The sequence below is a fragment of the Drosophila miranda genome, chromosome XR (genome assembly GCF_003369915.1).
Source record: "Drosophila miranda strain MSH22 chromosome XR, D.miranda_PacBio2.1, whole genome shotgun sequence".
Classification (NCBI taxonomy): domain Eukaryota; kingdom Metazoa; phylum Arthropoda; class Insecta; order Diptera; family Drosophilidae; genus Drosophila; species Drosophila miranda.
In genome coordinates this window covers 30779214-30791973 of record NC_046674.1, presented here as the reverse complement: position 1 = coordinate 30791973, position 12760 = coordinate 30779214, and the positions used below count along the sequence as shown (strand labels likewise).

The following is a 12760-nucleotide window of genomic DNA, read 5'->3' as shown; positions in this document are numbered from 1 at the left end:
GCGTTAAGTGAAATATAAATCTTGAAAAGAATAATTCAAAGCTTCGTTCATGCTTTTGCAGACGACAAAACCTGTGACAGACTCTTCTTCTTTTTTTGTGGAAAGTTGGGAAAGAGATTATATATGGTGGGAGTATTGGTTGTTGGTGGAAGCTGCGAGGTTTGTGTACTTTTATGCTGAGATTCGTATCATTGCAGGTGGAATTCGGAATTGTTGCCTGTGACCATCGGGAGTGGGATCTACTTCTTCCTCGAAGAGGATGTGCGAGACGAGATAATGTCTACGGGTTGTCATGGTTGTCGTCTGGCACGTCGCCTGCCACCTGCCATTTTCTGCCTTCCACCTTCTGCCCTTGGGCATCATAATCACTTTGCAACCTAATGCCCACACATATTCCACATTCTGCTCGGCTCTGCTTGGAACGTTTTTGTGAATTTGGCCCTCTACCCGGAATCCTGAGGAGGAGCTAAGGGTGGAGTTTGTGACTGTTGAAAACTTTTGCGAGGCAGCTGTCGCGGTTTTTGCTTTCCCTGGCCGTCTGTCTGGCAAATGAAGTGCTAAATTATGCTAAATGTGTGACAAAAAGAGATTTGACAGCAGATCAGGTGGTTCTTGTCCCCTGGACGCAGCTCTCTCTCACTCTCTCCCTCTATATGTGTATCTCTCAGTATCTCTGAAAATCTTTCAAAAAGGGTTTTTCTTGAAAAGTTAGGACAGCATTTACGTCATCATTGAACTCAACCTTCGTCTTGAGTTATTCCTTATATATCGATGTCGAGAACAGACCTGTCTTCGTATGAAGCAAATTACTTTCGAGCGAGCAAGCACGGTACGGGGTAGGGTGAAGTTTTCTGACTGAATTTTGCGTGCGTCATTGCTTCAATTACAGCAACAGGAACGGAAACGGAAAAATACTCGCAGCAGCAATAAGCAACAGATTTTTGTAATTTATAGGAGCAATGTCCATTCCCTTTAAAACTTTCGTTTTTTTTCCCCCCGATGATATGCGAGTTATGAATGGTATGGGAGTGCCCAGGTATATGCAAAGCAGCTCAGACCCAGACCAAGGACCATTCGCAGTGAGGCGTTGCAATCGGAAAGCAACCACCAACTTTTAAAAAATAAACATCTCTGTGTGTACATATGTACATATATACTCGTACATTTGTATATATAATGAACGTATAGCCAAAGATGTACGAACATTGATTAAATTCATTCGTATCTATTCTTTTAACGTACAAGCCTAGAAAACGATGAAGAAGCACAAGAAATCTGACGAAATCAGTAAACGAACCAAACTATAATATTACACCGAAGACAGATAAGAAGCAGTAAAAACTTCAAAAATAAATAAGTGTAAGCCACAAAAAAAAGCCCCAATAAGAGGAAAACATTACATTTTGAAGGCTCAGGTGATAGTGAATATTAATGAAGCTCTCTTTCGGTATTGGGGAACATCTTTTGAATTGCCTTGAATTGCAGATATTGCAAGATACTGTAAAAGTTGGTATGAATCTTTCATCACTTTTTAAATGAAGGGAATAACAGAATAAAAAACATGAACGAGCGGAACTATGTAATCTAACAGCATTGCATATTAATTGACAGAAGGACCCAACTTTTCGTGAGTTATTGGTGAATTTGAGGATCATTTGTATCAAGGGGAATGATTTATCATTAGGCTCTTTTCGGAATGGAGGTTTTTTTTCCGAGATTCAGTGCAATACCAATATTTGTCTGTCTGACGATTTCGCTCAGTGTATGTGTGTTGTACGGGTGATATAATTTCGTTTTTTTTTCTCATCCACCCATCGCCCTCGCCATTCCACCCTTATCCGGCTTTTCGTCCTCGACTAAGTGAATGAAAACGAAACTTTAATTGAAACGAACGTTTGGTGTGCGTTTTTGGGTTAAGTGATTGATTATGTCTTGTTTGCTTGGCACGGCTATGCGAGTAGTACTGGAAGACTCGTATATACCCGGATACAGATATGTATGTATGTGCGCACGGCACATACAGTCGCATACACATTTCTGCCTGTTGGCTTTCTCTGGCTTCCAACGTACGTGTGAAGAGACAGGGTATGCAGGGTGGGTAGACATGTGTGTAACAGTCAGTAGGAATCCCCTTCGGCGCCATAAAGAATACAAGTATATTAAGTCACAGTATTAAAGGATCTTACTATGATCATATCTTAGAGCTCCCTCGCATGAGTTCTGAAAGTCTCTTGAATGTGCCACAATAATTTATCGATCCACTCCTAAACCAAGAATTTATGAATATGGAATGCAAAATCTTTTGGACTGTGTTGGCACTTCTTTTGAATTAATTTTTAAGGAGTAGCGGGTATCTTTGCGTTGTATAGTCGTTTATAGAGCTCCTCCCTGTTATTGTTATATTGTTCCTGGGCGTGGCAGCGCGCACATTCGTGAGAAATCGGAAAGGCACTGTGACAGACTGACAGACACTGTAGAAATGGCTGTATACTCGTATGTACATACATATGTATGTAGGTGGGACAGTGTGAGACGAGTCTATGAGGGGTTGTGCGTGGCGCTACATACGAGTATGAGCATTGCTACAAGGGGGTGGCCGCAGAACTTTGACAATGCCAGGCAGCGTGTATAATTCATTCCGAAAAAAAAGTCACACAGTGGGACATTCGGCGATTTCAGCTTGCTAAATTAATAGCTTCTGAGCGAAATAAGATATCCTCGTGAAATAAACTGCATTTGAAAAATATACTCTGCACACGTACACGGTGCTACGATGTTTAGAAGCTTCACAATAATTCGTCAAAATTGAATAATTATACCCGATGCTCAAAAAGATTACTGGGGTGTACTAGATATGTGGGGCAGTTGGATGTGTGTAACACCTAGAAGAAAGCGTTTTCGACCCCATAGCGTGTATATATTCTTGATCAGCATCAATAGCCGAGTCAACATAGCCATGTCTATCTGTCCGTCCGTGTTGTTGGACGCCTATGTAGTTCTTAGAGACTGTAAGGGATAGAGAAACCAATTTTGTATCCAGACTCCTGTGATATCGCACTGTTACAAGTGCATTTCAAAATTTCGTGCCCCCCCCCACTAAGAACGAAAATCGGTGGCATCCACAATTTTGAAGATAAGGGAAAACTAATCTACAGAAAAGGACTATATCTACCAGATTGCCGAGTCTAGATCAGATCGGATAATTATTATAGCCAGAAGGAACCAATCAATTCGCAGTGGCTACGTAACGCAGTTCTCTCACATACTCTTCGTCGTAAATGTGTGCGCCGTCTGTCGGAGGGTGGCCATACTGACTGAGTATATATTGGGTATAAGTATAGAGTCGTGGCCGTATCTGAGACTCACAACGTTCCCCCTAGTTTGTATATGTTCCTTGAAATGCACGGAACCTGACCTCGCACGGAAAACGGTGAAAATATGGGACTTTACACCTGTAACAGCCCGGCTGCGCACTTAACTAAAAGTCCAATAAATTTTAAAATTATATTTTTTTCAGCTCTGGAAAATTCTCCATTACATGCGTACATTCCATTTATCCAAAGCGTTCATAATATTCTTTGATTTTTGCCACCCCTTTTCGGCTGATGCCCCATTGTGCGTCGGCCACAATAAAAGCAAACCGCGTGCGAAATCGAATCAATAATTTAATGCAGGTGCTGCCTGCGGCTCCTTTTCCCTTTTCAGACATCAGCCCGCAGGCACGACAACCCTGGTCAGCTACTGCTTTTGTCATTTTGTCATTCTGTCGTTTTGGCCATTGCCAAGTTAACGCCATGTTGACACTGACACTGACTCTGACTCTAACGTACGTAATAATGTCTCAACCATCTCAGCCATCGACTTGGCTTGTTTCACGCTTATTAAAGTCCAATGAGGAGGCGGGGGAGTATGGGTCACTTTTCTCGATTTGTATTTGTATTGTGGCTTAATCTGAATGAAAAGTTTTGCCATCCGCGCGGTTTAAGAAGACTACCCAAAGATATATTACACTCGTATGTGTATCGTACAAAGTGGGATAATGGAAAGCGAATCTTGGAAAGATATACTCGTATGAATATGTATGTATGAGTATTCTGTTTCTTTTTGCATGTACAAAAGTAACCGAGCTCGAAGCCATAGATGGAAAGTGCATCTTCATAATTGAGAGATAGAATCTATTGGGATATATTATATATACAAATGTTGTTGCTGCTGCGACCGCAAGTCTACATTTATACCCGATATATAGTCAATATGGCTTTCCTCCGGCAGACGACGCTGACATTGAATGACAAAGAGACCGTGAGGGAGAGACAGAAAAACAGTTAGAAAGTGTCGTCGGGCGCTGCGTTGCCACATCAATTTTATTTGTTCCTTCTGGCTATAATATTAATCCGATCTGATCCACATGCGGAAATCTGCTAGATATATTCATTCTCCATTATTTTGCTTTCTTAATGGGGGCAGAAGAAGGCGTGGCAAAACTGGATTCAGTGTGATATCACAGAAGTCTCTGAGAACTAGGCGTCAAAGAAAACTGAAAATGCAGAATCATGAAAATGGATATATCTACAATAATGCTGAATCTTGATCAGATCAGATTTACCTACGCTCTCTTCTGTACTACACATACTCCTCCTCATATAGTGTGCGCGCTCTGTATCCACATGTCGGAGGGGGGCGAGGTTGAACGGCTGGTGTTGATGTGAAAATAGAGATAAAGAGAAAGAAGTAAAAAGCACTATATCGGGTATAAATGCTCACAACATTCTTGCTCGTTTTTAATTTCAATTTTTAGAGTTGTTAACTTATACAGAAACTTGTATGTACGTATGTTTCCTGCAGACAATTTGACTCTCGCAATCACAACTCAATTTTCTAAAGTGTATTCGTTATTGATTTATGATAACTATTTTTTGAACATATTGTCGAAGCACGTAACATAGCATAATGTGACCGATACGGCTTTAGTGCACTTCGAGAAGAGAGCCGGGCCAGTTGGCTATTGGGTGTGCTCCAAAATGGTGTTCAAGCTTCTGCGCGCCAGTCGGACGCCGCTGATCTGTGCGTTCGGAACCATGGCACTCTTCCTGGTCACCCACCAGCTCTTGGTACTGCTATCCCTAGACGGCAGGTCATCGTCGGCCAAGTCCTCGGACATTCCCTCGCACGAGCGGCTGTTGAAGCAGAGTGCGGTTCCAGAAATTCTCAGATTAGATGTCGATCGCCCTGTGGTGGTGGCACCGGATGCGATTGAGAGCAGCGGTCCCTTAGATTTAAAAGATCTGCTGCACCAGAACGCCAAGCACTACTGGGCCTATGGTTCGCGGCGGAGCCATCAGTGTGCCCCCTATCCCCGCTACGAGGACCTTGTTTTCAAGAACGGCGACTTCCAGTGGGTGACACAGGGAAACCTGAGCTACTTCCTCTACAACGCCTACTATGACCGCAGGCCAGCGTCGCCAGAGGTGATGGTCCTGGCTATGGTGACCACCATCAAGGGCCCGTATCCGCAGGCCTTCTGTCAGTTTTGGTATGCGGACAGCGGCCAGCCGGACCTGGTGTCTGTCACCGATACTAAGGTGGGCTGGTACGACGTCTGGGGCAATGTGGCCGGTGTCGCCTACCCCACCATGTTCAGCTGTGTGGTGCCGGAGCCCGAGATCCGGGTGCCCCAACTGGTTTCGTTGGTCTTCGGCAACCGCTGTGCCCCTGCTCGGAACGCCCTTATCGTGGTCAATTCCCAGGTGCCCGAGCGGGCGCTCGACTCCAATCTGCATACCGGGGTGTGCGTTAAGTCTTTGAGCTTCCCAGATCGGGATATTTCTGAGCGGATGGTGGAGTGGCTGGAGCTGCTGCGTCTGCTGGGGGTCGAGCGGGTAGTGGCCTTCGACATCGGGGAGCTGACCGCGAATACATCGCGCACCCTCGCCCACTACACGGATGTGGACGGTCTGCTGCAGCTGCGCCCACACCGCCTGCTAGATGAGCTACCGGAACATTGGGATCTGCGGGCTCGACTCACCGAAGTATTGATGTACAACGACTGCCTCTACCGAAATATGTACGAGTTCGACTACCTGGGAGTGTTCGATGTTGATGAGGTCATCATGCCGCTGGGCAAACTCCTCAACTACCAGATGCTGCTGAAGGAGCTGCTGACGATAGACGTGAATTGCTCGGCGCGTACGAGCTTCTGCTTCCGCAACGTGTACTTCCCTAAGGAGCTGGCACCGGATCCACTGCTGCCGCAGCAGCTCTACATGCTTTCGCATGTTACGCGGGTGGCCGACCATTTGGACGCCAACTCGGCCATAAAGTGCCTCCACAATCCCAACTATGTGACCCTCACGCATAACCACTTCCCCTTGCACTGGCGGGCGTCGTGCGGCGCCATGGATGTGCCCGTCCGCACCGGCCAGATGCAGCACTACCGCCACGTGGACGATCTGGAAACGCTCACCCATCCGACTCCGGTGCGGGACGACAATATCCTGCGCTTCAGGCGGCAGCTTCTGCGCAACTCCCTCGACGTCCATCGCACGCTCGGCTGGACATAGGTACTCGCAGCCTTGCCCCATTGGAGGAGGGTTCCTGGGCCTGGACCTGGATCTGGGTCGGCGCAGGGATCCGCATATTGATTATATTTTAATAACTTTTCGTATATTTAAGAGGCTTAAAATTGTGGCACGTTCTCCCTGCTACGTGCCACGTTCCACCTGCGCTGCCTGCGGGCCTAGGACACTGCCGGGCATGAAGTCAACAGTACAATAATTGATTATTGCCAGTGTTTGACAGCACTTTTCTTAGTCTAAAAGTTCGGCGTGTAAGCGGGGAAAGTCAGGCGACATAAGGTTATGGCACCCATATATACGGACATTTAGGGGGTCACTCAAATAATATCGATATGGTACACTATATGAGAGGTTCTTCGCACAAAGTGGAATATACTCGTAGGAGTTTTAACCTCCAAAAGAAAAACGAGGGGGAACGTTGTGAGTTGCTGCTGCGACCGCAACTCTACATTTATACCCGATACATAGTTAGTATGACTCCCATCCGGCAGACGGCGCTACATTGAGCGACAAAAAGTGTGTGCGAGAGAGGCTGAAAATCAGTCTGAACGTGTCGTCGGGCGCTGCGTAGCAACCGACAATTGATTTGCTACTATAATAATAATCCGATCAGATCAAGATTCGGCAATCTGGTAGATATGGTCATTCTCTATGATTGTGCGTTTTTAACTTTCCCGTATCTTCAAAATTGTGAATGCCAGTAAGATCTAACAGGAGTGTGAGAGAGATCTGAGATCTGTGTATGCCGCAGATTTTCATCATTTGCGGGGCGGAAGGGGGCTGGGCGAAATTAAGAAATACACCAAATTTGGTCGCTCTAGCTCTTATAGTCTCTGATATCTAGGCGCTCACTTTTAGTGATATGCAAAGCCGACCATGAAACGTGTGTGTTAGAGAGGGACAGACCAAGGGAGAATGAAATTTTTTTCTTCATTCTGGCTATGATAACGATACTATAAGGTTCGGATTGTGCAGTGTGGAAGATTCAGTCGTTTTCTATAATTCTGTGTCGTTGATTTTCTCCTAATGTGGATGCCACAGATTTGCTTGCTTTGTGTGGGCGGAAGGGAGCAAGGAAATGTTTTGAAATGCACTTGTAACAGTGACATATCACAGATGTCTGGATAACAAATTTCGTTGCTCTAGAAATTATAGTCTCTGAGAACTAGGCGCTCATAGGGACGGACAGAAAGAGATGGCACAATCGAGTCAGCTATTGATGCTGATCAAGAATATGTATACTTTATGGGGTCGGAACCGTTTGATACTGGACAAATCTAATATACCCCTATACTCATTTTGAGGATCGGGTATAAAAACCAAGAATTTATGAAGCTTGGGGCTGGGCTTTTTCCAGTTACGAAAGCCATCGGGATTCGAAAGACAGCGGCTCAGTGCAATTGATGGAAATCGAGCAGGTACGACTGCACACATTGACCTTTGGGCACCCCGGGAAATGCCCCGGTGCTGCGGCCCCAATTTGTTCAATAGAGTTGAGTGAATCGCATAGGGATTAAAGTCCGAAGTCTAATACAATTACCTTTTTTTTCATTTAAAAGCCTAGCTACTAAGTGTGAATAGCAGTTATGGCAAGCTAAATATATTTGTGAGAATCCCTGTTGGGAGGAATCATAATTTTATTCTTTCTCAGATCGCACTATCCTTTCTTTTACAACTCCTTATGCCATTATTTCCCCCAGTTGCTTTTGATATTCCCCTAATATCTTTAAATAAATCTTTAGTAGCATGCACATATTTTCGTAATCCCATTTTCTTGGCTCGTACATATGCTTTTAAAGTTGGGTGGTGCTGCAATTTGAGTGGCATTTGGGAGGCAGCGAGGCAGGAGCTTTTAACTTTGCGACTAAGTGCCTCAAGGTGCAGGGAAAAGGACCTGCTTGCCCTTAGGTAACTCTTTATGTTGGACTTTGTGGTTTTTTTTCTCTCTAGCTCTCCCTCTTGTTTAAAAATACTGCCAAAGGAGCAGGAAAGCCGTAAGTTTAACCAAATGAAAATTTGCATAAGTCATAAGAAAAAAATCTGCTCAAAATTCCAATCGATGGAAATTCTAGTTTCCGTTTCCAGCTGCTTAAGCGCCATGGCTTTTCGGTTGAAAAAGCTTCGATTTTGTTGTAGTTGTAGTTTGCTTTTGTAACTAATTTTCTGTGGCCAAAGCTCGCGAAAACCTTTATCTTTATCTTCAAAATTATACTCTTCAAGTACCGGGTATAGAATTAGAATGAACGTTCCCCGTTGTGAGTTGCTGCTGCGACCGCAACTCTACATTTAGTATGGCCACATTGAGTGACAAAGAGTGCGTGCGGGAGAGACAGTAAACGTGTCTGAACGTGTCGTCGGGCGCTGCGTAGCCCCTGCAAATTGATTTGATCCTTTTGGCGATCTGATTCAGATGCGGCAATCTGGTAGATATGGTCATTCTCTATGATTGTGCGCTTTTAATTTTCTCGTGTCTTCTAAATTGTGGATGCCACAGATTTTCGTCCTTTGTGGGGGCGGAAGGGGGTGGTGCGATATTTTGAAACGCACTTGTAATAGTGAAATTTAACAGGAGTGTAGATACCAAATTTGGTCACGCGCTCACGTTTAGCGACAGGCAAGGAAGACTATGAAACGTGTGTGTTAGAGAGAGACTGAAATAGTTTTCTTCATTGTGGCGATACGATCTGATTCAGATCCTGAACTCTTAAAGATATAGTCATTCTTTACGATTCTACGTTTTCGGTTTTCTCGTATCTTTGAAATTGTGGATGCCACAGATTTTCGGGGGCGGGGCGAAGTTTTGAAACACACTTGTAACAGTGACATATCAAAGAAGTCCGGATATAAAATGTCGTTGCTCTAGCTTTTATAGTCTTTGAGCACTAGGCGCCGATAGGGACGGACAGACAGACATGGCTCAATCGACTCGTCTATTGATACTGATCAAGAATATATGTATATATACTTTAAGGGATCGGAAACGCTTCCTTCTGAACGTTAAACACATCCACTTTCACCACAAATCTAATATACCCCTAAACTCAATTTGAGTATCGGGTATAAAAATGTATGGGTGTTAATCAATTGAAAACGGCTGGGTCGATTTGGCTCAAATTGTGTTTTAGTTTTCAAATAAAAACACTAAAAGGTGGAGAAGTTTAACTTCTCTTATGCCAGGTAGATAGCCTCATTTACACTTAGCGTCTTCCCAACTCAATTTGACATCAAAAACTAACTTCGCTCTTATTAACTTACCAAATTATTAGAGGCTTACGCATTCAGCTCAGCATAATTCTTCGAGATAGTGTTGAATTTTCATTCCACGTTGTTGTGTTTTCCGAGACCTGGCTCAAACCGGACATTCTTTGTTCCGAAGTGTTATCGGGTCGGTACACAACTTTTAGAAAGGATCTTTCGTCACGACGTGCAGGAGGTGTTCTGATTGCAGTGGACTCAAACTTCACGTCAGAGTACTTCATATTCCAGGTTCAACAAGATCTGGAATTCCTGTGTATAAAACTAATTTTTCCTGCTTTCGCTATATTCATTACTTGCTCGTATATTCCACCTTCTTTGGATTTCCGTTTTTTACTTGCTATCAGATAAAGATCATAGTTCTTGGTGACTTCAACTTGACATGAACTGTTTGGTCTTCAGTAAAAGAGTCTGGTAACCTAGTGACCATGTCACGAAATGACTTTGCTGATGGCTTGCTTGACCTGTCCCTGTCTCAAGTCAATCAAGTGAAAAATTTCTTGGGTCGATTGCTTGATCTGTGATTTGTCTCGGATCCGACCTTAGTGTTGTTAACCCGAGCCCTTCGGCTCACTTTACCTGAAGACGTCTACATCCTACTTTCGAAGTGTCGCTAGATATAGGACCAACTGTATTGGATCATTAGGGATTTTGATTTTTCCGCTTTGTACTTGTGCACTGATGTCATAAAAGGCACAAACATTTTTTACAATGCTCTGGCACATTTTTTGATTCTTGTGTCCCGCTTTCTTGTCCGATTAGATCTGGAAAACCGCCTTTGTTTACCAAAGAGTAGTCCAGTCTAAAAAGCTTAAAACCAAGACTTTATACAACATTTCAAGAAGATGGTTCTCCTACTGCTCACTCTCGCTATGTAATAGCTCGGTCAATCTTTTCATTTCGTAATGCTCAATTCTATTAGAACTACCTACCTCGATGCAGGATAAGTTTTTCACAGGACCCCAAACAGTTTTACAGCTTCGTAAAGAGTAAGTGTAGAACGTTCGCACACCCATCCTCGCTATCATTTTTTTATACGTCGGCAAATAATGATCAGGTAATTAACGATTTTTTTGCCCAATTTTTCCAAACCACCCATTCTGAGGAAAGCTACTCTGGTCATCCGTACCCATACGGTTTACCGAGGTCGAACGGCATTTTCAGTCCATTCATTTATCAATGAATGTTCTTTACTTCTTGATCTTCGACTAGTTAAGCCGGTGTTTTCACCGGGTCCGGACGGGGTACCTGGTTGTGTACACAGGTACTGCGCCGAGGCACTGTGTGGACCCTTGCTTAAACTATTCACCCTATCCATTGATTCTTCTTGCTTCCCCCCGATCTGGAAGAAATCGTTTACAATTCCTCTCCATGAAAAAGGTAGCAAGTCTGAGGCAGCAAAGTTATCCGCCATGCCTAAAATCTTTGAGAAGGTTTTAACTCCGCACTTGCAACATATTTGCAAGTCACTTATATCTCCAACTAAGTATGGATTTATAAGGCGGCGATCAACCACCACGCACTTGTTAGAGTTCACCTCATTCATTATTAAAGGCTTTCAAGGTAACTTACAGACGGATGTTATTTACACCGACTTTAATAAAGCATTCGACTCTGTAAACCATTCCCTTTTAGCGCATAAACTTGACTTTTTAGAGTTTCCGCCCAATCTTCTGAGATGGATTTCTAGCTATCTTTGTTCCAGGTCTCAAAGAGTCCTCTTCAAAAACTCCCTCTCCTCACCGGTGAAGGTGTCTTCGGCAGTACCACAGGGCAGCCCTTACTTTTCACACTCTTTATTAATCATTATTATAGCCACGATGAAGAAAACAATTTCATTCTCTCTCGCCCTGTCTCTCTCTAACGCACACAAATAATGGTCGCGCCCGACGACACGTTCAGACTGATTTGCTGTCTCTCTCGCACACATTTTTTTTCGCTCAATGTTACGCGCCGTCTGTCGGAGGAGAGCCATACTGACTAAGTATCGGGTATAAATGTAGAGTTGCGGTCGCAGAAGCAACTGACAACGTTCCGCCTCATTTTTTGGGTGTATTTAGCCTAAGCCTAATTTTTAGCTTATTTAATCTAAATTTTAGCCACATAAGGCATATTGACTCTTAAATTACGGCGGACTGATGCCAGGACATTTTAAAATATTTAAGTTGTCAAAAAAAAGAGGGCTATCCCCGCGACACGAATAGATAAAATATAATGGAGAATAGTGGTTGTAGAGGGAGAACAGGGAATGGGGAGACCAGAACCGAGCTGACAAATTAACGTTAAAAATGCGCGAAAATTTTTGTATATTTTTTTTTCATAGAGGGGCTTTTGAATTTATTATGGCACAAATAACAAGAAGGCGTTATTTTCAGCTGTGGGCGCGGCGACGTAAATACCTGTACAAAATTCCAAAGGGACAAATTAATGGCTGCCACGGACGAGGAGGTGGTGGTGGTGGTGGGGGTGGTGGGGTTTGCTTTTGGGGTGTGGAAGCAGTAGCCGGTGCAGGAACAGGAACAGGTTAGCCCCTGCCAGACGTGCTTTCATAACTGTCTATTCTTGGGCAATATTCACAAACAATTATCCCGCTAATAATCCATATAAAATTGTAAATGTCTGGCCAGGTACACACACTTGACGAGAATTCGTGATAAATTTATGACCGGCCCAGATGACAGAGTCGTGAATAAGGCATTGAACGGGAATAGCTGCTCGCGGAGGAACGCAATTAAGCTCCAGACTATTGTCAGGGATCCAAATGAATGTTTTAGGGCTGTAACCAAGCTCTAATAATGTTTTTATTATAATTGTACATACGTACGAAGGAAGGTCCAATTAATATTAATGTTTTTGAACTCATATCTTTTCTCTAAAAGTAAGTTTCCGAAGTCATTTTTGGGAGGCAGCTTCGAGCTTCCATTGTATAT

The 12760-nt window shown here is 43.8% G+C and overlaps 2 protein-coding genes across 5 annotated transcripts in view; one reads left to right on the top strand and one right to left on the bottom strand.

Annotated features, from left to right (window-relative positions):
* Window positions 1–12760, bottom strand: part of LOC108151262 — a 146771-nt gene that overhangs the window by 27018 nt on the left and 106993 nt on the right. The window lies entirely within an intron of this gene.
* On the top strand, window positions 4957–7217 carry LOC108151265. Its single transcript, XM_017279786.2, has one exon. It carries the CDS (start codon window positions 5022–5024, stop codon window positions 6558–6560), a length of 1539 nt encoding a protein of 512 aa, XP_017135275.1. The 5' UTR covers window positions 4957–5021; the 3' UTR covers window positions 6561–7217.